The sequence below is a fragment of the Rhineura floridana genome, chromosome 3 (assembly GCF_030035675.1).
Source record: "Rhineura floridana isolate rRhiFlo1 chromosome 3, rRhiFlo1.hap2, whole genome shotgun sequence".
In the NCBI taxonomy this organism is placed as follows: domain Eukaryota; kingdom Metazoa; phylum Chordata; class Lepidosauria; order Squamata; family Rhineuridae; genus Rhineura; species Rhineura floridana.
In genome coordinates this window covers 87,576,528-87,603,244 of record NC_084482.1, presented here as the reverse complement: position 1 = coordinate 87,603,244, position 26,717 = coordinate 87,576,528, and the positions used below count along the sequence as shown (strand labels likewise).

The 26,717-nt window shown below is 41.4% G+C and overlaps 1 protein-coding gene across 2 annotated transcripts; it reads right to left on the bottom strand.

The window, feature by feature from the left end:
• Positions 1-120: 120 nt before the first annotated feature.
• Positions 121-26,299, bottom strand: LOC133382207 (interleukin-12 subunit beta-like). Of its 2 annotated transcripts, none has more exons than XM_061621883.1 (8): positions 26,258-26,299; positions 19,804-19,885; positions 15,134-15,421; positions 13,676-13,778; positions 10,923-11,113; positions 7,171-7,310; positions 6,329-6,477; positions 121-1,300 (listed from the first exon to the last, which is right to left on the bottom strand). In XM_061621883.1, exons 2-8 carry the CDS (start codon positions 19,883-19,885, stop codon positions 1,219-1,221), a joined length of 1,035 nt encoding a protein of 344 aa, XP_061477867.1. In that variant the 5' UTR covers positions 26,258-26,299; the 3' UTR covers positions 121-1,218. The 2 variants fall into 2 exon arrangements, with proteins under 2 accessions (XP_061477867.1, XP_061477868.1); XM_061621884.1 differs by having other exon boundaries at positions 121-1,297.
• Positions 26,300-26,717: the final 418 nt, after the last annotated feature.

The window sequence follows — 26,717 nt, the reverse complement described above, 5'->3', positions numbered from 1 at the left end:
CAGAAATGTCGTTTCAAAGTTCTAAAAGCATCCATAAATACAAGTGTAAATTTATGTTTACATAATAAATATGAAACAGATATCGAAAAAGGAAAAAACATTATCCTGAAGATCCAGAGATAGAAAATCCATTATTTAGAGCTTATATCCATATGAATAAAAATAAGTTAATATATAATAGTTAATATATATGTAAGAGTTTAGGAGTCACCTTGCAGATTCAGTCACGGATGACCCATTATCCTACGTCTTGCTCAAAATGATTGAAATAATAAAACAATAAAAAATAAGATACATTCTAAAAGCCAACAGGCACAAGCTATGCCTATGGTGGCAGTGTGCTGGCCATCCATTTTGCTGCACATAATCTCATAGAGAGGATATGCACTTTGGGTGTACCTGTGAGAGTGATTCCCATTGGTGTAGTCCTATCCATGTGTTCATTTGTACATGCAAAGGCTATGTGCATATTATTATTATTTCATAAAAATTAGCTTGTTCATTTAGTAGCTTACTTTTGTTCCTGGTTAAAAAAAGGTAAAGGTGTCCCCCACTTATAGTGCGAGACATTTCCGACTGTTAGGGTGACGTCTTGCGACGTTTACTAGGCAGACTGTATATATGGGGTGGGATTGCCAGTTCCTTCCCCGGCCTTTCTTTACCCCCCAGCATATGCCGGGTACTAATTTTACTGACCATGAATGGATGGAAGGCTGAGTGGACCTCGACCCCTTTTACCCGAGATTCGACTTCCTCCTTCTGTTGAAATTGAACTCCAGTTGTGATCAGAGCTTCGGCTGCATTACTGCCGCTTACCACTCTGCACCACGGAGGTTCCTGGTTACATGTTTAAAAATGAAAATGGCTGGTACAGAGTAACTGAAGCCACAAATGCTTAATACATTTCTTGGGGAAATACCACTAATTCCAATGGAACTTACTCTCATAATTTCTGTAGGTGAGAAATGGTTAGCCATTTGCCTTCATTACGACAAGATATTCGTTCTAGGTGGAACGTGTTACAGTTTAAACTATGCTCTCCTTGAGAACAACAAGAAATGATAAAGGCAGCATTCAATTTTAAATCTGCTTGTATCTGTAGGTGATAAATGAAATAAATGTGTGGAAAAACGGCAGACAAACTGAATAAATAATAATAATAAATAACAACTATAAATAGTAATTCATTAAATGCACATCTTCTGCAGGTTTTCAGCTTCAGTTCTTCTGACACTTGCATGGTTCTATTTTGGTTTTCTCCTCCTTGATGTGTGGTTTGTCATTCTTGGGGAATTTCCTGCTGAAAACAAGGTAAAAGTTGCAAACATGTTTGATAACTCAGAGGTCTCTTTCTCATTGGCAGGTTGGACCAAGACTATCTCTCTCCTCGTATTATTTTCTTCCTCCCCCCTGGCTTTTATTCTGACCCCTTACCTAGAAGTAGTAGTGGGAATTGCTATAGGCCTGATGATGTTATGATGGGAATCTCCTACCTGTGCAATCCTGTATATGAATTAATGATTTCAGAGTGGGTTACAATATAAAACATAGCAACAATAAAATCATTCAGCACTTTATTTTTTTTAAAAAAAAGCCAAACCAAAAATAAAACAATGCAACCATAGTAACAAAGAAAGCAGATAATGAATTAATTTAGATTTTCTGTAATCTGGAGGCTCACATGGCCACAGTGGGTAGGGGGCCCTTTTACCAGCTTCAGCTGGTAGGCCAGTTACAACTGTATAAAAGTTTGTATACAGTAGGTCATGCACTGGAAATCTCGAGGTTAGATTACTGCAATGCACTCTATGTGGGGCTGCCCTGAAGGCTGGTTCAGAAGCTGCAGCTGGTGAAGAATGCAGTGGTTATGTTGCTGAGTATAGCAACCTTCCATCAGCACTGAACACCCCGCTTAAGGAACTGCACTGACTGCCAATATGCTACTGTGCCAAATATAAGGTTTAATTTGCTAGCATATATTAATTAAGTTCCATTGAGTTAAGTGGAGCTTACTCCAAGGATTGCAGTCTTAACCATGGTGGTTAAGCAATCAGTAGGTTTGCATTCTCCCTCCCCTCTGCCCTTTCCGGCATGAATTTGTTGTTATGTGCCCTCAAGTCGATTATGATTTATGGTGACCCTATGAATCTCCAAGAGCATCTGTCATGGACCACCCTGTTCAGATCTTGTAAGTTCAGGTCTGTGGCTTCCTTTATGGAATCAATCCATCTCTTGTTTGGCCTCCCTCTTTTTCTACTCTCTTCTGTTTTTCCCAGCATTATTGTCCTTTCTAGTGAATCAGGTCTTCTCATTATGTGTCCAAAGTATGATCACCTCAGTTTCATCATTTTAGCTTCTAGTGACAGTTCTGGTTTAATTTGTTCTAACACCCAGTTATTTGTCTTTTTCGCAGTCCATGGTATACACAAAGCTCTCCTCCAACACCACATTTCAAATGAGTTGATTTTCCTCTTATCCGCTTTTTTCACTGTTCAACTTTCACATCCATACATAGAGATCGGGAATACCATAGTCTGAATGATGCTGACTTTGGTGTTCAGTGATACATCTTTGCATTTGAGGACCTTTTCTAGTTCTCTCACAGCTGCCCTGCCCAGTCCTAGCCTTCTTCTGAATTCTTGACTACGGTCTCCATTTTGGTTAATGACTGTGCCGAGGTATTGATAATCCTTGACAACTTCAATGTCCTCATTGTCAACTTTAAAGTTACATAAATCTTCTGTTGTCATTACTTTAGTCTTTTTGACGTTGAGCTGTAGTCCTGCTTTTGTGCTTTCCTCTTTAACTTTCATCAGCATTCATTTCAAATCATTACTGGTTTCTGCTAATAGTATGGTATCGTCTGCATGTCTTAAATTGTTGATATTTCTCCCTCCAGTTTTCACACCTCCTTCATCTTGGTCCAATCCTGCTTTCTGTATGATATGTTCTGTGTACAGATTAAACAAATAGGGTGATAAAATACACCCTTGTCGCACACCCTTTCCAATTGGGAACCAATCAGTTTCTCCATATTCTGTCCTTACAGTAGCCTCTTGTCCAGAGTATAGGTTGTGCATCAGGACAATCAGATGCTGTGGCACCCCCATTTCTTTTAAAGCATTCCATAGTTTTTCATGATCTACACTGTCAAAGGCTTTGGTATAATCTGTAAAGCACAGAGTGATTTTCTTCTGAAATTCCTTGGCCTGTTCCATTATCCAGCCTATGTTTGCAATATGATCTCTGGTGCCTCTTCCCTTTCTAAATCCAGCTTGGACGTCTGGCATTTCTCGCTCCATATATGGTAATTGCCTTTGCTGTAGAATCTTGAACATTACTTTACTTGCATGGCATATGAAGGCAATAGTTTGATAATTACTGCATTCCCTGGGATCCCGTTTCTTTGGAACTGGGATATATATTGAATGCTTCCAGTCTGTGGGCCATTGTTTAGTTTTCCATATTTGTTGAATTTTTTTTTGTCAAACCTTGGACAGATTCAGTCTCAGGAGCTTGTAGGAACTCTATTGGTATGCCATCTATTCCTGGTGATTTGTTTCTTCCAAGTATTTTAAGAGCAGCTTTTACCTCACATTCTAAAATTTCTGGTTCTTCATCATACGGTTCCTCCGTGAATGAATCTGTCATCCTTGTATCTCTTTTATAGAGTTCTTCAGTGTATTGCTTCCATCTTCCTTTTATTTCATCTCGGTCAATCAGTGTGTTCCCCTGTTGATTATTCAACATCCCTACTCTTGGTTTAAATTTCCCTTTCATTTCTCTAATCTTTTGGAATAGGGCTCTTGAGTTCTTCCCTTTTTGTTGTCCTCTTCTATTTCTATACAATCACTATTGTAATAGTTTTCTTTGTCTCTACGTACTAGTCTCTGTATTGTTGCATTTAGGGTTCTGACTGTGTTTCTATCTCCTTTTGCTCTTGCTTTCCTTCTCTCTTTAACCATTTTAAGAGTTTCTTCAGTCATCCACTGAGGACTTTCTCTCTTTTTAACTAGAGGTATCGTCTTTTTGCATTCTTCCCTGATCATGTCTCTGACTTCATTCCATAGTTCTTCTGGTTCTCTGTCAACTAAGTTTAAAGCCTCAAATCTGTTCCTTATTTGATCTTTATATTCTTCTGGGATGTTATTTAAATGGTATTTTGGCATTATGATTGCTTTAGCTTTACTCTGATTTTCGATATGACCAGTTCATGATCTGTACCGCAGTCTGCTCCTGGTCTTGTTTTCGCAGAAAGTATAGAACTTCTCCATCTTCTGCTACCAATTATATAATCAATTTGATTCCTATATTGGCCATCTGGTGATGTCCACAGTCATCTTTTCGGTTGCTCAAAAAAATGTGTTTGTAAGAAACAAAGTATTGGCTTCACAGAATTCAGTAAGTCTTTCTCCTGCTTCATTTGTATCTCCTAAGCCCCATTTCCCCACAATTCCTAGTTCTTCTCTGTTCCCTACTTTTGCATTCCAGTCCCCCATGATTATCAGCACATCTTGTTTTGGTGTGTGATCAACTTCTTCCTGTACTTCTGCGTACAACTCCGGTCTCTGCTTTCGCATCTGTGCGCATCAGCCTCTGGGCTTCCTTTCAGCTTTGACCCAGCTGCATCATTAGTCACAGCGCTACTTGTACTCATCCTTTGTTCTTCCCCAGTAGCTCAGTGAGTGCCTTCTGACCTGGGGGTCTCATCTTCCAGCACTATCTCATGTTGCATTTTGGATACTCTGTTCATAAAGACCATTCATTCTTTTATAATGAATTCACATTCTGTTCATAGGGGTTTCGTGGTAAGAGATATTCAGAGGTGGTTTACCATTGCCATCCTCTGAGTTTGGATGCATCTTAGTCTGGTATCTCAGCTTTGACCATTCTGCCTTGGGTGCCCCTACTAGAAGTCTAGCCTCTTGGTCTAGACTCCCAACGGCATTGCTCTTAGCTTCTTCAGCACTCTCAAACCCCCTCATCATGTTGTCTCCTTTATCTGTGGTTCAGCATTACACATGTAGTGATGCGAACCATGATTATGCTAACCAGGTTTCTTTTTTAACCAGAGTTTAAAGAATTTTTTTTTTTTTAACCATATCAGACTCTGGATATGAAGCAGGAATAGTTGTTAGAGCTAGTGCAGAATTAATGTGAAATTACAGCCAACAAATGATTGGAGTGGACACTATTTGCTCTGGAGAAGGGAGGGAGGGGATGAGCTCATAAACTCTCCCAATGTCTCAACATTGGTCTGCAGACACTCTACTAGGCCATACTGCGTAAAACCACTTAGAGGACAGTGAAAGGAATGGAGAGCACATACAAAGTTCAGTTTTTTTTTCTCCAGGGCAGGGGGAGGAGAGAAATCAAAACTCAGAGAAGCCCTTTTGTGGTAGGACTCTCCTTCTGGAACTTCCTTTTCAGAAACGGATGGATAGTTGTTACCTTGTACCCTGCCTTTCCCTAATCTGAAGGAAGAAACCCCATGAAAAAGGGAAAATTGTCTGTCATTGCTCTAGGAAAGGGGAACCTCAAGCTCAATGGTTGGATGTGACCTTTCAGGCCTGTTTGTCTAGCCCTCCTCTACTCCCTACAGAAGTGCTTTTGTCTAGCTGGAATGTGCCCTTGAACTGTGATAACAGCTCTTGCTTCCTGGTTGAAGAAGATAGGTGTGCATGTATAGAAACCCCTGACTTTTGTGTGGCAAAAATGTAGCCTCCTCTACAAAGGTAAAAATCACATCCATTGTTCCTCCCACCTTTGCCTATGACCATGCCTGCCACTTGCATGTTGGCCCTGGAAGATTCTCCACAAGGGAATTTGACCCTCTGGATGAAAAAAGATCCCAGGTCCTGGTCTAGGATAATAGGAGGCTGCATACTTTAGCAATCTGGAAAGCTTTGAAACAGCAGGACATGGGGTAAAGCAGATGTGGATGCCTAAACCAGCATGCTTATTAAGCAAACACTATGCATATTAAAATACCAAGCCCAAACTTGGCTTTAGTGTCTCTGTGTATGATATCATCAAAAATCAGGAAGAACAATCTGCGCTGTTGAAAGTGGTAAGAAACAAAAAGAGAATAAGTGCAAACAGATAGAATAGCATGAAACAAAAAATACTGACAAGGTTAGCTGGAATAAACTGTTGCATACAGGTTAGCTTCTCCATGTCTAATATAATTTCAGTTTTTCCTATTAATATAGAGCTTGTATTATGTAGACAATACATTGAGTGCAGATAGAGCACCAAGACACTCATTGATACATCCTAACCACCAAATAGATTCAGTCATTGAAATCAATGGTATATTTAACCATACCTGCAAGGCGGAGACCAATTGCTCCAAGAAGAATTTTTGTTGTAGCGATCCCTGGCACGAATAAAGCAGTGTTTATATTTGCACTCTCGCTTGTAGCAGCGTAAGGTGTTTCCATTTTGGAGCAGCACACTATTATCAACCTCACAAATCTGAGAATAAAAGCACAGCCCACTTTAATGAATTACAAAGGATCCTTGAAGGAGCAGGCAAGCCTACGTGCCTACAATTTGCAGGTAGGAGCTGAACATGGATAGCCAGAGATGGGATGTGCCACCATATTCCTGCTCCCGCCCACACACACCTGTATATCTGTGGCCCTCCAGATGTTGCTGGACTACAACTCCCATCATCCCTGACCATGGCCATGCTGGGTGGCTGGGGCTGATGGGAGGTAGAGAATGAGGATAGCAGGTGAGGATAGCTATGTTGTCTGAAAAATGATAGGTTTGATTTGGCTCAAGGTTCATGAAGTCATTGTCTGGCAGTAAGAGAGGCTGAAATATCTATAGACTGTGGTTCTATGTTCAGAGGTAATGTTCCTCTGACTGCAATGCTGGGATAAACAAGAAGGAAATAATTACAATCTATATCGCCCCTTGTTTGTGAGCATCCTAAGCACACCTGGATGCCCAGTGCTGGAAGGTAAATAAAAAGTAGGACTAAATGGATCTGGATGCCTAATCCAGCAAGAATATCCACATGTCCTGCAATGGCCTAAAAGACCACCAAGTTCACCTTTAATCCTCGTTCTCACAGCTTCATAGCTTCTGTTGTATGCCTTCCCATGATAGGACATCAACATACCTTAAAAAGGAAAAGCATCCACTTATGAAAAGAATTACCTTGTCTTTAGAGTCATGCTGAACAGTCTTGATTTGATACGTCAGCCCATAGTAAGTAACTGGAGTGCTCCAGGTTTTGGGTGGTGTCCAAGTCACTACATTGCTGTTGTCAATTTGGCACTCAGGAATATCAGGCTTTACTGCAAGAGGTGATCAGATCAGCATAGTTTTTAACTGTATAATACACAGAGCTGATGGCTTTGCACCTGCACCAGCATCATTATCATTTATTATTTATTATTTGGATGAGCTCTGAGGGTCCAAATACATGTTAGGGTTGAGGTGTGTGCGTTTTATCTATTTGCTACGCTGGCTGCCATAGAAGAAGCAATTGGGGAAACTCACAAGATCTGTAAGTACAAGTACAACCTTTAACAATGCTATGAAACAGGCAAATGAGAGGAGATCTTGCCTATTAAACCCTGGAAGTTTATTACTTAGCAGAACGGCCTCTTCTCCAGGAAAGCTACCTTGCCACTTCTTGTCCATTCATTTAAGGTAAGCAACCTCACTGATTAGCCAGCATGTAATCACATAAGTGTATTCATTGCTTTTAGGAAGTGCAGGACAAGTGGTTAAATATACTTATTTCTCAAATGGATATCCTGCCCTTCCTTCCGAAAGGGAGCATAGGATGACTGACATGAAACATTAAGTTAATCAGAAAAACATTTTAATAGGAAACAAATCAGGTCAAACAAAAAAGCAGGAAGTAATGCTCCCTAACACCAATCATACCCAAAGGCCTGGAGAAATAGATGAGTTTTCAAATTGCATCTGAACGCAGCTTGAGTGGGGGACAACTTAATTGCACCTGGGAAAGAGTTCCATAAGTGGGGTGCTTCAACTGGGAATGCCCTGCCTTGTGTAACTGTCCTCCTCACTGCTGCCATTGGTTGCTAATGCCACTCTAGCCTTCCTCATGTAAATATTCATTTCGATTTTGACAGTATTGTGAGGTCAAATGAAAATGCCAGGAAACTGTTTATCTGCATCCATCCTTTTAATGCTGCTCATTCATTAAAAAGATGGATGCAGATAACAATGATGCATATTCCAAAATGCTCCTGGCTATGGAATAGGGCTACGCTGTAGTGACTCTTTTTAGTCACCACAGATTAGGGTTGCCAGGCCTGGCCTCCTAGAGGTCTTCTGTATCTTTAAAAGTTGTGCAGGGGGAAGGGAGAATTCTACCTTGTGGTTTTTCCCATTACAGAGTCGCAAGAACACCTGCACTTGGCTGACTTTCTCTTCTCCTCAAGATACAGGATCAGTCTCAGGCCCTGAGCCTGGCAATCCTACCACAGATGGAAGGTATGGATTGTGAGGCATTGCTTGAGTGCTCCTTTGTGAGCTGAGGTCTAGGTTTAGTGCATAACACCAAATGTTTCAGAAAGTAACTATGACACTCAGACAACCACATCTCTGTTTTGTTTTCCTAATTGTGGCAATTAAAGAGAGACTACAGCTGGACAAATGGCCCCATCCTTGCTTTGATGGAGGAAGCATCTTCTACAGTTTGTCTTCCCTCCTTCATATACTAAGTGCTGCCATTAGGAAGAGAAGTAAACATTGGGGACCATTCATGAGATCACAGTCTCATTGATTAACTAATCCAGAGAATGGACCTAAACTCAGGATACCCACCAGGACAATATTCTGTCTATGTTGGATACGAGCCATGTGTATATGCTTGAGGAAGTCTGTTACAGTTCTGTGTACCATTAAAGTGTAATGTTTAGCATTATGTAAGCATTAGAACAGAACACTAATTAGCATTAGTAATACAGAAGCTATTGCTTGCATAATACCTGTTGGCAAGCCTGTTTAATGATTCATCTGTTCCTTTCAGAAGCTCATGTTGCAGCTTGGATTTGAAATTCCTGATAGGTTGCTGAGGCCAAGAATGGTTTAGTTGTGTATCTCCTTTTGCACTGAAATTGGTTGCACCTTACTCCATGTCATTTGACAGAGGTGGGGTTTGCCTCTCAATAATCATTATCACAGATAAGAATCACTACGCTAAATGACTTAAATACATTGTAGAGAAAGTGGTGTGCTTAACATTTTACTCCCTTTTAACCACTATAACTGTATGAGCAAAAGGTGTTAAAAGTGTGGTAAGGAATAAATGAATCTATATGGAGTCATTATGTGAATAAAGGTATGAGGGGTAGTAAGCCCTTCCAGATATAGAAATGATTCCTCAGATAAGGTTCTTTGGCCTCCTTATGTTCCATCACTAAATATAGATATCTGATTATTTATTTCCATTTCATTATTTACAGTGGATTAGTGGGGAGGGGAGAGGGAGGGGGGGAGGGGAGAGGGAGGGGGGGAGGGGAGAGGGAGGGGGAGGGGGAGGGGGAGGAGGGGAGGGGAGAGGGAGGGGGAGGAGGGGAGGGGGAGGAGGGGAGGGGAGAGGGAGGGGGAGGAGGGGAGGGGAGAGGGAGGGGGAGGAGGGGAGGAGGGGAGGGGAGGGGGAGGGCAGAGGGGGAGGAGGGGAGGGGAGGGGGAAGGGGAGGAGGGGATTGGAAGGGGATGGAATTGGGGAAGGGACGGGTGAAGGAAGGAAGGGGGAAGGAAGGGGAAGAGGGAAGGGATAGGAGGGAGGAGGAGAGGGCAGCTTTGATAATTTGCATGATTATTGAGTTCAATGGGAATTACTCCCATGCAATCATACATAGGATAGGTGAAACTGACCATAATGGGATGGGGAGGGGAGGAGGAGGAGGGGAGGGGAAGAGGGGGGAGGTGGAAGGGTAGAGGGGAGGAGGGGAATGGGAGCAGACAGGAGGGGGAAGGGAAGAGGAGGACAGTTGGATTATTTGCATGCTTTTTGAGTTTGGGATTTACTCCTGGCAATCTTAGGATAGGTGAAACTCACCTGAGGGAGGGGCAGGGAGAGGAGGAGGACAGGAAAGGGAGGGGAGGAAAATGGATGGGTACTGTCCATTCTCTCTGACTGTTCTGTGTATCGCCATCAAAATTTAGAGGGTTGTTAAGCAAGCGTTTCTGAGTTCAGTATTATATGTTTTGAAAGGGTTTGTGTTGAAATGAGCTTATGGGAAGCATCAGAATGTCATGGGGGTATTTTCAATTTAACATTGTGGAATGTGAAAAATCCACGCTGGCTATAGTATACAGCCACTCTCATGACTGTATAATTACTATGGGTTGGATCCAGAGTAAGTTAACTGAACTGAGGTCCCATTGAATCAAGTTAATCACCACTCATGAGCCATACCGTCACTGGCTCATTCCATTGATTTCAGCAGGAACTAAAGCTGTGGGTAGATTTAATGCTTCTAAAGCATTGAGAATGGTTTTTCTGGCTGTGTTTTGAAGTAACTTTGCCTTTGGTTGGACACACCTCCCCTCCCCAGTGCAGACTTCAGACCCCAGTAAAGTGCTGGGCCAATCACTATTTCTACTTGAGCCTATAGCAAAGCATTTCCATTGGCCACGCCTGAAGGGGCAACAGGTTGATCTACCAATCACTCGCGAAATCAATGGAGCTGATCTGACCAGGTTTTAGAGTAAAAAGGGGCAGTTTGACTAGTGTCATGTGTCCCCGTTTTCAGAAAAGAGAGATGGCGATGCACTGGAACCGGCACAACAGTAAGTGTGTCTCTACCCCAAGTTCAAATAACTTGCTCTTAAGCCAACCTAAGTTCTTTAACAAGTATTTCATTTCTTGCCCCATTCCAAGCCCTGCTCAATTGAGAGAGGGCCCTTTTTGCGTGACTCACAGATGTCTTTGATGAAGAAGTAGTGAATATGTCTTTCATATACAAATCCATGGAAAACTTCTAGAACTATCCCAGTTTGTTCGTACTCCTCAGTAGATGGGCAGAGATTTCCTTTTTTGCAGGAAGTAGAGTACCCCTCTCCCATGGAATTCTTCACGGGCTCATCACAAACTGCATTTTCTGAAGTTACCCTGAATTCAGAACAGAGATAGAAATGAATGGGTTATTTCCTTCAAAATGTAGAAAATTACTTCTTAACTCTGTTTACCAACTTTAGCAGCAAGAACACCTTAAATGCAGAATAAATTTATTCAGAAAATAATAGGGGTAGCCAAATTAGTATACTGCAACAAAGAGGGTTGTGGTGCTTTAAAAACTAACAGATCAGATTTACTGTGTCATTAGCTTTCATGGACTAGAGCACATTGCATTATTTGCATGAAGTGTGACAACAGTTAGAAAAGACTAGACTGTGCAAGAAATCTAGATGCTGGCTGTGTCCCCATATCCTCTCAAGTGACAATATTACAGGACTAACAGCGTCAGCCATACTGTCATTGGCTCATTCATCTGCTCATCCTCTAAGATAATGAATGCCAGCAAAAGGAAAATCTTGTGGGGTGGTAGTATATATCATGTACTACCTGCCAACAATTCCCTTCTGCAAGTCAGTCTCTCTACACCCTAAAGCAGGGGTGGGGATCCTGTGGCCCTCCAGATGTTGTTATACTACAACTCCCATCATGCCATGTTATACTACAACTCCCACCATTGGCCATGCTGGCTGGGGCTGATGGAATTGGAGTCCAGCAACATCTGGAGGGCTGAAGATTCCCCATTTCTGCCCCAAAGCATAAATACATGCATTTTTTACAGCAGAAATGGCAAAATTCAGAAACAACTGAGAGAACGAAATGAGAGGACATTTTAGTCTCCAAGGATACTGGGAAAATCATTACTATTCAACCACAGCAGAGGGATGGCACAGAAGTTCATAACATCTGGTTTGCAATGCCGATTTTTCTAGTTCACAGTATTCTAATATATTTTAAGGTATGTTCGCTTGCTGCTGGAAATGATCTTCTGCTTGCAATTTAAATCAAGAATCTTATGGGCTTATTTTTCACCTGTGTGCTCTACATTCCTCAGACTAGGTGCTCATAAAAGCAACTGCTGTGTTCAGGGCTGGCACCAGAGGGCAACCAGGTTGGGCCTTGGCCAAGGGCCCTTGCTGCCCAGAGGGGACCCTGAAGGGCTCCTCCTTAGGGTGGGAAGGTAGCACTCCCATTCTGTGATCAGCGGTAGCGTTGGTTCCTGATCCTGCCATGGATCTCGGAGAGGGAGCTCCCAGGCACCTCCCCAGTACAGGCTTCAATAAGCCTGTCCGCATGCCCCACCTAGCTGTCTCATCCCTGTGAGCACTATGCACACATACCTGCCATCAACCAAGATGGCGGCAGCGGCTTCCCTAAGGGGCTGATGCCCCTGTTGCCATTTTGGTTGATGGCAGGCATGCACACACAGTACACATATCTTTCACAGGGATGGGAGAGGTAGGCGGGATGCACAGGCAGGCTTATTAGCCCTGCGCTGCCTGTATGGGGGTGCTGGGCTACTGTGCTGCAGCCCTGGTGCAGGCTGGTGCCCAAGGGCCCAGTCATGCGTGGTGCCGGCCCAGCTGTGTTAGTGTTTAATTGACATGTTTCACTACTGCAGCTGACTTGAACTTTCCATAACATGACTGAATTAGCAAAACAAACAAAACCACCCTTATGTACTTTCAAAGGGCAGCTGGCGAATGGAGATGTTTAAAAGATTTTTTTATTCTTTCATCACTTGTTGTTTGCTGTCCTGAACTTCAACAGAAGAAATAATAGTAATAGTAATAGTAATAGTAATAGTAATAGTAATAGTAATGTTGATAGTTAGGACAAAGAAGCTAGGAAGATACTGGGTTCTAAACAGTCACTATACTTATTTTTTAAATATTTGAGCTTTGCATAGATATCACATGACGATGGTCCCTCTTGTGTTTTGTATTCTTTTGGTCCCACTGTTCACACTTCCCTCACTGTTTGTGTGTATGTGTGTGTTTATGTACCTGCCAACTGAGGATAACAATTCATGTATATGATAGTGGGCTCCAATTCACAAATGCAAATGCTTGTCACGCAACAAATCTATTAGTCTTTAAGGTGTCATAAAACTCATTGTTCCAGAAAAAACTTGTTATTGCTAAGTGATTTCAGCTTATCATCTTCCAATAATTTTTTTTCATCGTTTCCTCTAAAGTAATTAATGCAATCATTTGCCTGATTTGTCATTGTCATGAAAATATTCAGAAGAGATTTAGAAATAAAAAGAAACCCTGTGAGGCTCCAAGCACAGCTTCCCTACTCATAAGTTATTGTAAAGTTATATCACATTAGGAAGAAGCACAGAGAGCCAGACAGTTTGAAAATGCTACTTTTCCTATCCTATATATCTGTTTAATGGGTGAGTTATAGTGTTATCACTCTCTGCCACAAGAGCTTCAGCCCAACTCTCAACAGAACTTTTCAAGCAAGAGTTTCTCACCCATTTTCTATCTGTAGCAATGCTACAGCCATTAAGTGCCTTGTTATAGGAATCTTCTGTCTATGGAAGTTCTCTATATCCTTCCTTAAACACTTACATAAAAGGATGACTTGGCTCTACTCTCTACTGACTGCAGTATTTGAAACAATACAGAAAACATAACAACAGTATCTTACTTAATTTTGAACTGCAAAGGTGAAATCCGGATGTGTGGTGTCCAAAAGCACTGGAAGTGCCCAGAGTAATTGTTTGCTGTGCATTTGAAATAAAGTCCATTGTCTGGTTGAATGAAACAAAGAATGTACACTTTTAAGAGTAGGCTGTAGCAGCAAACAAGACAGCACATTTTAGAGCTATCATAGGCAACATTCTGCTGTATCAGAACCATGAAGTAGACTGAGAAGGCTCTGGAAGATATATCTGTTTACACAGGCATTCGCTTAATCTCCCAACTTTAGTCCCCTGTTTTAAATTTCTTTTTTTATTTAAGGAAAAACGGTATAGCCAGGTGTGACTCCTTATATATATATATATATATATATATATATATATATATATATATATGCGAAAGGAATAAGAAAAATGATTCTGCCTATGGTGACTATCATGTGTAATTAAACTATCATGTGTAATTAAACTTCAAAAAAAATTAAAAAGCTTTGAAGAGATCTTTAAAAAAGGTTAAAAACATATTGGTTTTTTAAAAAAGGGTTTAAAAACGTATTAAAAAGCAATTACAACACAGACGCAGACTGGGATAAGGTCTCAAAAGGCTTGTTGAAAGAGGAAGGTCTTCAATAGGCACCAGAAAGATAACAGAGATGGCGCCTGTCTAATATTTAAGGGGAGGGAGTTCCACAGGGTAGGTGCCGCAACACTAAAGGTCCATTTCCTATGTTGTGCAGAACGGACCTCCTGATAAGATGATATCTGCAGGAGGCCCTCACCTGCAGAGCGCAGTGATCAACTGGGTATATAAGGGATAAGACGGCCTTTCAGGTATCCTGGTCCCAAGCTGTATGGGGCTTTCTTTGTACACCAAACTAGAACCTTGAACTTGGCCCAGTAGCAAATGGGCAACCAATACGGTTCTTTCAGCAGGGAGGTGACATGTTGGTGATACCCTGCCCCAATGAGCAGTCTTGCCACTGCATTTTGCATCAGCTGGAGCTTCTGGACCAACCTCAAGGGCAGCCCCACATAGAGCGCATTACAGTAATCCAGCCTGGAGGTTACCAGTGCATGGACAACAGTGGTCAGGCTATCCTGGTCCAGAAAAGGCCACAGCTGTCTTACCAGCTGAAGCTGGTGAAAGGCACTCCTAGCCACTGAGGTCACCTGGGCCTCTAGCAATAAAGATGGATCTAGGAGCACCCCAGACTACAGACCTGGTCTTTCAGAGGGAGTACGACCCCATTCAAGCAGGCAACTGAGCAATTATCTGAACTCGGGAACCACGAACCCATAGTGCCTCTGTCTTCCTAGGATTCAGACTCAGTTTACTGGCCCTCATCCAGCCCACCACCGAGTCCAGGCAGCAGTCCAGGGCTTGCACGGCCTCTCCCGGCCTCTCTTACATAGCACTACTGGTTTGCATTCTGCATATCAAGAAACAATATTGCTCACAGACTTACCTTTAAAACCAATGAGAATTGGCTCAGCTATTTCCCCTTTGTCATTTATCTTCTGAATATACACAGTACTGTAACTTAAAATATCATGTGTGGCGTTACTCCTACAGGTGTAGTTGCCAGCATCCAGGGGCTCCTTGACACTTATTTCTAAATTCATGCCATTTCCTTTCCATTTCTGATCTTTCATCCAATAAACGGATGGATGTTGCTCCTCAGATGTACTGCAGGCGAGTGTTAATTTCTCAGGTGGTGCTGCAGAATTTGGCCAATTTGATTCAACAATGTAAACTGGACGATGCAAAAAGAAAAGAGCAGAGAATGGTGAGCCTAAGAAAAAGGTAGATCCTACATCCCAATACTGTGCTCCTTGAAAATACTAATAAATTAACTTCCTTTTTAACTTGAATTTTATGATTGAAAGATTTAAAAAGAAATGTAGACAAAAACTAGTATATTCATATAAAGAGGCAGTTTCCGTTTAAGCTGTTATTCATCTGAACCAGTGGCTGGAAGGAAACTGCTTCAGAGGAATTTCATGAGATTGTTCAGGTGGGTGCCTGGTTGGGCTACCACACTGTTCTTCAAACTTGGGCCCCCAGATGTTGTTGGACTATAACTCCCATCATCCTTGGCCATTGGCTAAGCTGGTTGGGGTTGATGGGAGTTGTAGTCTGACAACACCTGGGGACCAAGGTTGAAGAACAGGGGGCTGGCATGTTCTGGCCAATGAGAATACTTTGCATGGACCACTATTTTACCCCGTACATTTGTCACACAGAGCTTCCTGTCGCTGTATGGGGGTGTTGTTGCTTTATTCTTTTGTTTTTATAGTATGATGCATTTGTCTTTGTGTTTAACATTGCTGTATGTCACTTGGAGACCTTCAGGTAACAAGTGACTAATACATCTAATAAATAATGACATATCTGCACCTGCTTTGTGCTACAATTCTTGTAAACATTTGGCAGGGTGTTATAGACAAGATCCAAAATGTGCTACCACTTGGAAAATATTCATCGGTATATCCATCCCCTTTGTGGCATAAAATTCAATCCAGCTGATTATTTGCACATATTATTGTTATAAAACATAACTTTCACACAGACACTTAGGAGAAAAATCCTTCACTGCAATGGTGTTTATTCCATGTGAGGAAACTAGTACTGTATGCCTGGAGAACAAAGGGGATGAATTTCCACTCTTCCCTGTCTTTGTCTGTCTTGGCTCCTGGGAAAAGACAGCCAGGGTACCTTGATGCTGTGCAAATTGCATTCTCAAGCTGCAACCTACAGATTCTCTCCCCTCTGCACATTAAAATTTGTCACCCAGTGAGGAGAGGAGGCAGCCACTATGTTGCTTGAATTCTGTCCTCCTCCTTCACCTGCTGTAGCAAGCAGGACTCAAGGTCTGCTTAACAAACACACCACCATTTTATCATCCATTCTTCTACATGGTATTTCCATACTTTGTGAGCTGATGTGTGATACAATTCTTCTTACTGTTTGGTAGGAGGATACAGAGCTGAACTACATGTTACACAAGCAAACACAGATTCCCAACTCAGAGTCTGCCAAATAATGGGAATGTAGGGGCAGAAAGGGAGATACAGCAGTTGGGGTGCTTAAGCATTCTCCTGCCAGCCTCTTTCCTCCCACATCCCCTATCCTTGGGCCATTCACCCTCCCTAACCTTGGCTTATTTCAAATATTGGAGCCCAGGAAAAAACAGGGTCAAACCAGCAAGAGGTGGAGAAAGGCATTGAATTCAACTAAGTCCTGCTCAGAGTAGGCCCACTGAAATGAATGAATCTAAGTTAGTCATATCTATTAACTTCAATGGGTCTACTGTGAGTAGAAATAGTATTAAATACTATCCAGTGAGTGGGAGAAAGGATTAATCACCCTTCTTCCTTGCCATTTTCCCTCTAAAAATGCCTTCCACCTTCATCTTGCTTCGTAACAAGGGACTAAAAACTGGGCTTACTGTTGCCATATATAGTTTTACCTTCAGATGAGACAGTTCACCATGGAGTAAAGTAGTCATTTCTATCTATAGGCTCAATGTAAAGGCATCACAAATAGCAAAATTAAGTCCACCACAATGATTCATATTACCGTAGAAGGTAACTCTATGAAGAGATGTGCATTACAGTGAAAAAGCGTTTTAGCTTTCATTTCTTTTTTAAAAAAATCTTTTATTTTGAGGTAAGTATAATAAACATTAACAATCATCTGGTTTAAACAAAGCCGAGGTACAACCAAGAATAAAAAGAACACTTGCAGATCACATTGCTCAAGATTTCTGAGTTATGAGTAGCTGGAGGACGTTTCCCTGACCCCTGACAATTGATATAACTAAAGAAGGGAAACCATATTTCATGAAAAAGATCATGCTTAAATGTCCCCATGATTACTCTCCTTCTTTTTTGAAAATAATCTGGGATGTGTAATTCAAACCTGCATTGCCTCACATGACTTTTTAAAACGATAAACACTTTAAAAAAATCTTATGCTATTTGCTTCACTGGTAATCTGCTTTTCAAAACTGGTCTTTCATTGCACTGCTAGGAACCTATTTGCTGATACCTAGCTTTGTTTCTCTGTAACATCTGAATCAGAAAAGGCTGTGCAAGCCCTGGACTGCTGCCTGGACTCGGTGGTGGGCTGTATGTGGGCCGATAAACTGAGTCCAAATCCTAATAAGATGGAGGCACTTCGGGTTGGTGGTTCCCAAGTTCAGATAATTGGTCAGTTGCCTGCTTTGGATAGGGTCATACTCCCTGTGAAAGATCAGGTCTGCAGTCTGGGGTGCTCCTGGATCCATCTTTGTTGCTAGTGACCCAGAAGACCTCAGTGGCTAGAAGTGCCTTTTACCAGCTTCGGCTGGTAGGACAGCTGCAGCTGTTTCTGGACTGGGATAGCCTGACCACTGTGTTGTCCATGCACTGGTTACCTCCAGGCTGGATTACTGTAATGCACTCTATGTGGAACTGCCCTTGAGGTTGGTCCGGAAGCTGCAGCTGGTGCAAAATGTGGTGGCATGACTGCTCATTGGGGCAGGGTATCGCCAACATGTCACCCTGCTGCTGAAAGAATTGCACTGGCTGCTCATTATCTACCAGGCCAAGTTCAAGGTTCTGGTTTTGGTGTACAAAGCCCTATACAGCTTGGGACCAGGATACCTGAAAGATCATCTTATCCCTTATATACCCAGTTGATCACTACGCTCTGCAGGTGAGGGCCTCCTGCAGATACCATCTTATCAGGAGGTCCATTCTGCACAACATAGGAAATGGACCTTTAGTGTTGTGGCACCTACCCGTTGGAATTCCCTTCCCTTAAATTTTAGACCGGCACCATCTCTGTTACTTTTTTGACACATGCAGAAGACCTTCCTCTTTCAACAAGCCTTTTAAGCAGAGACCTTATCCCAGTCTGCGTCTGTGTTGGCATTGCTTTTTAAGATGTTTTTCAAGCTTTTAAAAAAAGATGTTTTTAAAGATGTTTTGTTTTAATATGTTTTAAAGTCTGTTTTTATAATGTTTTAGAGTGTTTTTAGTATTTTTGTTTGCTGCCTTGGGCTCCTACTGGGAGGAACGGTGGGATATAAATTTAATTAATTAATAAATAAATATTTGCATGTTCAGCTCCTCATTATCACATATAGGATGAGCAAACATTAATGAATGTTTATTACTTGTTCAGATTTTGTATGTGAAATGATTACTCTGACTCTGATGTTTGTTGCTTGCATAGAGTCTGCCACATACGGTTGTCTTTTTGTTTTCTAATTGAAAGGGACTGAAACTTCTGCTTTGATAGAGACTGTGAATAGAGAATTGGTTAGTTTCTGCTTGGTGTCAGTTTCTTACATGATGCTTACAGAAACTTTCAGGGGTGTCTCACATTGCTTTGTAGAGGATCAGGAATACTCAGTACTATATTCTTAGGTGATAAGTACCTATGGTTAGAGTTAGAAGGATCAGCCTATTTCCTTTCTGTGCTAGTTTTGCATGCACTCAGTCATATGCCCATTTTATCCTGGTTTTCTTTTTGTGTATGTGTGGCTTAAAAAACTGCCCTGAAAATGTGCATGTAAAGTGTATGCATTCTGTACACATTTTATATGCATTGTTCTCCTAAAATACTTTTATATCCCCATAAAATATGCACTCCATACACATTTTCCCCATAACATATGGTTTTTTGAAGTGAAACTGCATCACAAAATTTGGAGAAGTGGGTGATCTGACTGTTAGCTCTGTTATGATTTGCATGTAAGTCTGGGACCACTGAATTGTGTTAGCTTGCTTTAAAATGTGAACACATTTCTCCTTCATATGTAAGTATACTATATTGTCACCTTAATGTGTTTGATTTAAATCAGATATAAATCTGCCTAGTCACAATCTTCTTCAAAAACAATTATGTGAATATTGACCAAGCCATTATCATCCAGAAAGGCCCATGCACAATGCACAGGATGCTTGTGGCCAATTTGCTTTTCCAAAGACAGTTTCTTGACCCTCGTTTCAGAGGCCTTCCAGTCTTTGGGAAATCACAGGGGCTGCTATTGAAAAGCCACTGTGCATGCACAGAACACTGTGCACAATGCCTTGGATTCAGGCCATACAGTTTAAAAACGTCAGGTTGCTGATATAGATTACTTACCATTATTTAATACTTCTAGTTTTCCTTCTGAATGACTAACCAGACCCAGTAAAGAAATTAGGATGAGCAACAGGCATGCCATCTGTGAATGAAAGAAACATAAAACGTTGTTCAAAGGATTAAAGAATGGCTGTTTATTGCAACTGTATAGGACTCTGCCCAAGAGGCTTAGATATTTGTAAATTATAGCTTGTGAAAATTCATGGCTTTATTTATTTGATGTATTCATTGGTTTCAATGAATAGAATACATTTTTGAATGTGATGATTCAAGATTGAAGTGCCTATCTACATTTAAATTCAAATGTCAAGACAGAAAAATACACTAGATGCACCATTAAGTTAAAAGAATTTTAAAATAGGATCCCTCAATATCTGTATAAAATACATTGCACTGCTAAATTATGTTTTAGTAATATATCCCATTTATTAAAAGTATTATATAGCCATGAGAGTGGCTGTATACTATAGCTAGCCTGGGTTTTTCACATTCCGCAGTATTAAATTGAAAGTACCCCCCATGCCATTCTGCTATTTCCCATAACCTCACTTCAAAACAAAACCTTACAAAACGTATAGTCCTGAACTCAGAAACGCTTGCTTAACAACCCTCTAAGTTTTCATGGTGATACACACAACAGTCAGAGAGAATCCGGAGTTCAAAGTGTAAAACAAGAGAGAAAAATCCAGACCTCTGTTGAAATTTTTTGTCAGTGGTCTCATAATTTGCTGAAATTAATTAAAAATCACCCATGTTCACAGAGTACCTGTAATCCTATTACTCACCTTGCCTCATACTCTGACCTGTATCTTCTGCAGTTTGAAATTAAAAAAAATGCCTAACTGGTTTTCAATTAATTTAAGAAACTTAACATTGATGTCCGTTATAGTGTCAGGCATGCTCAGTAAGAACCATCAGTGTTCTAAAAGCCAAACTCACAGCTGTTTGGCTTGGCTAATCAGGTGGCCACATGCGCAACAGACATTTATTTCACTTTAGTCATGGCTTTCCCCAAAGAATCCTGGGAATTCCCACTTTACACCTGGGAAGTGTAGTTTGTGAAGGGTGCTGAGAGTTGCTAGGAGAGGCCCTATTCCTCTCACAGAGCTATAATCTCAGAAGAGGGGCTGACTGTTCAACCACTCTGGCCACTGGAGCTCTGTCAGTCTCCTAACAACTCTCAGCACCCTTCACAAACTACACTTCCCAGGATTCTTTGGGAGAAGCCATGACTGTCTAAAGTGAAATAAAGATCTGGTGTGGATGTGTCCAGGGACAGCTTTGGTTTAAATTTGGGTGGGAAACTACATGTGTCTGTGTAGAATAAAAAGATGGGGAAGCCCTGAAAAACAATGATAGTGTTCACAATGTTTTCCTTTTGGAAAGGAAAGGGGCTTTCCCTCTGCCTATTGTCCACCCACCCAATCTCCTCCCCTCCCCCTTCCTCTCTCCTCCACTTTCCTCCCTATCCATACCCTTCCTCCTCTACTCTCCCCCTTACCCCTCCTACTTGCCCCTTCTCCAGGTCAATTTCACCTTTCCTAAGCATGACTGTACAGTAATAAATCCCAGTGAACTCAAAAAGCATGCAAATGATCAAACCTCCCCTCCCCTTCTCTTCCCTCATATCCCCTTCCTTTGCCCCTTCTCTCCCCCTTTCTTTACCCCTCCCTCCCTCCCCATCCCCATGCCCTTCCAATCCCCTCCCCTATCCTTTGCCTCTCTTCCTCCTCCATGGCCAGTTTTACCTATTCTAAGCATGACTGCTTGGGAGTAAATCCCATTGAACTCAATATATGCAAATGATCAGACCTGCCTTTCTCCTGCCCCTCCCCCTCCCTCCTCTCCTTCCCACTCTGAAATATGACATTGACCAACAAAAAGGCTTTGAAATTAATAAAAATAAATTTGACACAGATTTCTAAGATGAACAATGAGAGAAATATAATTTTCTAGGTTGGATACTCTGTAGAAACAGTAGTAACACAGGAAAGAAGCAAAGTAAGAACACCAGCAAACATACAAAAATGTCATTCTCCATCTTTGGAGATGGCAGGTATTGCCACCACTCATCACATGCTCAGAGTCACATGTTACCAATTTTTTCCAACCTACACAGGAAGTGGATTGGACTGTGAAAGACCAACCCAAATTGTGTTTGCATTTTGACAAATTTGTAGAGCAGTACACTATCTCAGAGAGGAGGTCAGGTCTCATGATCCCCTGGTGCATTCACTATACGTGTAGCTGCCCAATTTCCCTGCTTTTAAAAGTTTGATGGAAATATCTGTTTAAAATATCTTTTTAAAGTTTGATAGAAATATCTGTTGGCTGTAGGTATGTTCTTAAATTGTTAAGGGGTCAGGGCACTGGATTTCTTCAGAAATTCCTGGAGTTGCTTCACCATCAACTGTCCAGAAATCATCTTGTCCACAAATTGGATATAGGCCTATAACTTATTTCCCACATCAAGAATGTTTTTTAAGTCACAAGACAGATTGTAGCCTCCTTTATGGATATAACAATTTCTTCCTGTTCCAAGGCCTTATTAACAATGAGTACAACTACATGTGTGTTTAGTAAAGCAATGGCTTTACTATCTTTTGTTGAATAGGTTTTTGAGCAGGGATTGAGAACCTCTGATCCTCCACATATCCCTGACCATGCTTGTGAGCACTGGTGTGAGACAAGTCCAACAACATCTGGAAGGCTAGAGGTTCTCCATGCTTGTTTCTGAAGCCAGGATGGGCAATGCATAAATAAGCAGGATGCAGTTTTCCCCCAAGAATCTTGACCATGTTCTTAGTTAAAAAATAATTGAAATTGATCCTATAAGCCTTAAGAAGCAGATCTATATGAGTCACCCTTACCAGTTTGCACTCATAGCAGCTTACAAGTCAGATTGGACATGAGCAATTTTATCAGAAAAATGGTATATAGCAAAATTGTCACAGTGGCTTGGAGGGGCCTTTTCATGGCCAAGCGCGGGTGTGGGAAATCTTTCACCCTCCAGATGTTGCTGAACCGAAACTACTATCAGCCTTAGCAAGAATGTCCAATGACCAGCACTGGTGGGAGCTGTTGTTCAACATCTGGAAGGCCAAAGGTTTCCCACACCTGGCTTAGTGCCTTATTTTACCCAATTCCACTACTGCAGTACCAAGTGTGAAGGAATAGGAATACTTATGATCCCAGAAATAATGTTATATATTAAATGTGCCTTAATCAAGTTATGCCTTACATTTCTACTGCCACCACAAAAATTCTTAAAAAGAAATGTGCACCTTAGTACACCATTAATCATACAGCAGCTGGTTTATAAGTCATCAGCACTAGAGACATAAGAGATTTATTTCAAAATTAAAACAAATATGTATATTTATTTATTTATTTAATTAATTAATTAAGCTTATATACCGCCCGACTAGCAACAGCTCTCTGGGCGGTGAACATTAAAAATACAATAAAAATAACACAAAACTGTACACAAAACTGTACAGTCTAAAATCAAAATATAATAATTTAGAATTAACAGGAATTAAAATGCCTCAGAGAAGAGAAAGGTTTTAACCTGGCGCCGAAAAGATGATAGTGTCAGCGCCAGGCGCACCTCCTCGGACAGACCATTCCATAGTTCGGGGGCCACCACTGAGAAGGCCCTAGATCTTGTCACCACTCTCCGGGCTTCCCTATGAGTCGGAACCCAGAGGAGGGCCTTCGTAGTAGACCGTAGTGTACGGGCCGGTTCATATCGGGAGAGGCGTTCCGACAGATATCATGGTCCCGCGTCGTATAAGGCTTTATAGGTAAGTACCAACACTTTGAATCTGGCCTGGAAGCATATTGGAAGCCAGTGCAAACGGGCTAGCACAGGTGTTATATGCTCAGACCGCTTAGTTCTTGTTAGCAGTCTGGCCGCCGCATTTTGCACTAGCTGTAGCTTCCGAATCGTCTTCAAAGGTAGCCCTACGTAAAGCGCATTGCAGTAGTCCAGACGCGAGGTTACCATAGCATGTACCACTGATGAGAGGTCCTCCTTACTCAGATAGGGACGTAGCTGGGCTACCAACTGAAGTTGGTAGAACGCATTCTGGGCCACCGAGGCTACATGAGCCTCAAGTGTGAGGGAAGAGTCTAAGATGACTCCCAGACTACGCACCTGTTCCTTTAGGGGGAGTGTAACCCCATCCAGGACAGGGTATATACCCACCATCCGATCAGAGAAACCATCCACCAACAGCATCTCAGTCTTGTCAGGATTGAGTTCTCATCCAGTCCATTGTCGCAGCCAGGCAATGGTTCAGCACGTCGACTGCCTCACCTGAAGAAGATGTAAAGGAGAAGTAGAGCTGCGTGTCATCAGCATACTGATGACAACGCACTCCAAAACTCCTGATGACCGCCCCCAGCGGCTTCATATAAATGTTAAAAAGCATGGGAGACAGAACCGAACCCTGCGGGACTCCACATTGGAGAACCCATGGTGTCGAGCAATGTTCCCCAAGCACTATCTTCTGGAGACGACCCGCTAAGTAGGAGCGGAACCACTGCCAAGCAGTGCCTCCAACTCCCAATTCCGCAAGCCTCTCCAGAAGGATACCATGGTCGATGGTATCAAAAGCCGCTGAGAGGTCAAGGAGAATCAACAGAGTTACACTCTCTCTGTCTCTTTCTCGACATAGGTCATCAAACAGGGCGACCAAGGCAGTCTCAGTGCCAAAACCAGGCCTGAACCCCGATTGAAAATTTCTTCAAATGTTATTTACATATTACAAAGTTTAATAATATATAAGACTAAATGTTATCGGGATATTTTGTTAGTTACGTACTTACATTGGGAGAGAATGAGGGATATAAGCAAGGGCATTTAACAAAATCATATTAAGCTTATATCTGTTTTGCCAACTAGTTCTCGAAATCACAAAATGGTAAGGAACATGAGCCACAAATGGCTACTCTAATCTTTCTACTCCATTCCAATAGCACTAGTGTAGGTCACTAAACCTTGGCAAGCTGTAGGTATAATGGTATTTCAGGTGTCAGAGAGCTGAAGGCACTATATACATTTCTGAGGCTGGGGCTCAGATTGGTCACAGCAGTCACACCCCACATTTAAAAGTTGCACACCTGGGATGCTCAGTACTGGGGAAATGAGGAGTCTCAGGTTTGAGGTAAAGGTAATATTGTTTATGAATATTATGCATTTGAATTGGTTGATTTAATCAAAGAATCCTGTAGCCCCTTAAATACTAATACATTTATTATTGCTTAGATTTCATGGACTCAAGTCCACTTAATCACATCTGACAAAGGCTGGAGTCCACAAAAGCATATTCCATGATAAATTTGTTAACTCTTTAAGGGGCAACAAGACTCTCTGACTGTTTTGCAGCAAAAGACTAACTCAGCTACCTCCTCTGGAAATCTTTAGGTAACATCCAATGCTAGTCCTACTCATGAATAAATCCACTGAGATTAATAACCATGAGTATGTTAGGTTCATTGATATCAATGGGTTTACTCTAAATAGAACTTGGCTGAATAGAACCCAAAATGTTTATGTTTCCTTTATACCTCACCTGACTTCTTGGGGAGGTGGGAGGTAAATGTCTTACAAAAGTAAGCTGGTTGACCTCAATGGATATGACTCCCAGGACATTAGTCATATGTATATTTTGTGTTTGTAACTTGTTTTAAATTGTTTTTAGGGATGTGCTTTAAATTATTGTAAAGCACCCTGGCACCTCAGGGTGAAGGGTGGGTAACGCATCATCATCATCATCATCATCATCATCATCATCATCCTTTTTATTACAGTTTTATTACAACTACAGTTACTCTTTCTATCACACAAACAACTAGCTTCACCTTCCTCCCTGAACTTGTCGATCCAATTTACTCTAGCTTGCAAATTAAAAAATGTATCAATAGGTAGTGATGGAGCTCTTCTGTGTTAACTACACAGTGGATCTGCAGCAATTGTGGAACACCTCTAAGCTTCAATGATGCGGCTTCCACACTTTTTTCCTTGTGGTCCACTTCAAGATTTTTCTGCTTATTATAGCAATTGTACTGCATTGTGCTAGATATGTATGATTTTTAATTTTTTTTTTCAGACATGCTGCAGCCCACCTGAATGAAGCTTGCGGACCACTCCTGGTGCACAGGCCACAGTTTGGAAATCCCCGGTGTAAATTTTAAGGATATCACAGTCAGTTTTATTAGATACAGCAAAACAAAAATCCACCTACAGGTATATTGATTGTTTTAAACATTTTGGATACCTACTTGACCAATCACCTTAAGGATGTCTTATTAATATCCCTCTATTTTATATTACCAATATCACCTTGAATGTACGTGACAATGCAGAGCCTTAGAATAGAATTAAAATAAAAGACCTCCTTACCTTTTCAGAGCCTTAGAATAGAATTAAAATAAAAGACCTCCTTACCTTTTCACGTGTAACCAGCTGCGGCTAAAGGGAGTTTGGCTCCTGTGAATCCAAATCTATGAATGAAGCTAAGCGTTGCTTGCCTTTTATATGTTTACATTCTGACATCAAAGAGATACTTTGCTTTACCGCAGTGCCACATAATTGCAACACGTGGAATGAGTTCCTGTTTTTACAAGCAATAAAATGTAAATGCAGAAGAAACCACAGAGTAAAAGTTTGGGAGTCCTAAGTAATCCCTGAAGAGGAAACTGAATTATTTGACTGACATTTATGCTATGCAGCAGGAATTTCCTTTTCTACTTCATTCTTTTGCAGACTATAAAAACACAATAAAAAGAAACATTAGTGTGACCTCACTGGGAATCCAGAATATATTATGAATAAGAGAAATGGAAAACAGTGCATCTACTACGATGCAATAGATGAAAAGGAATTTTTTTGATTCAGGACAAAAGCA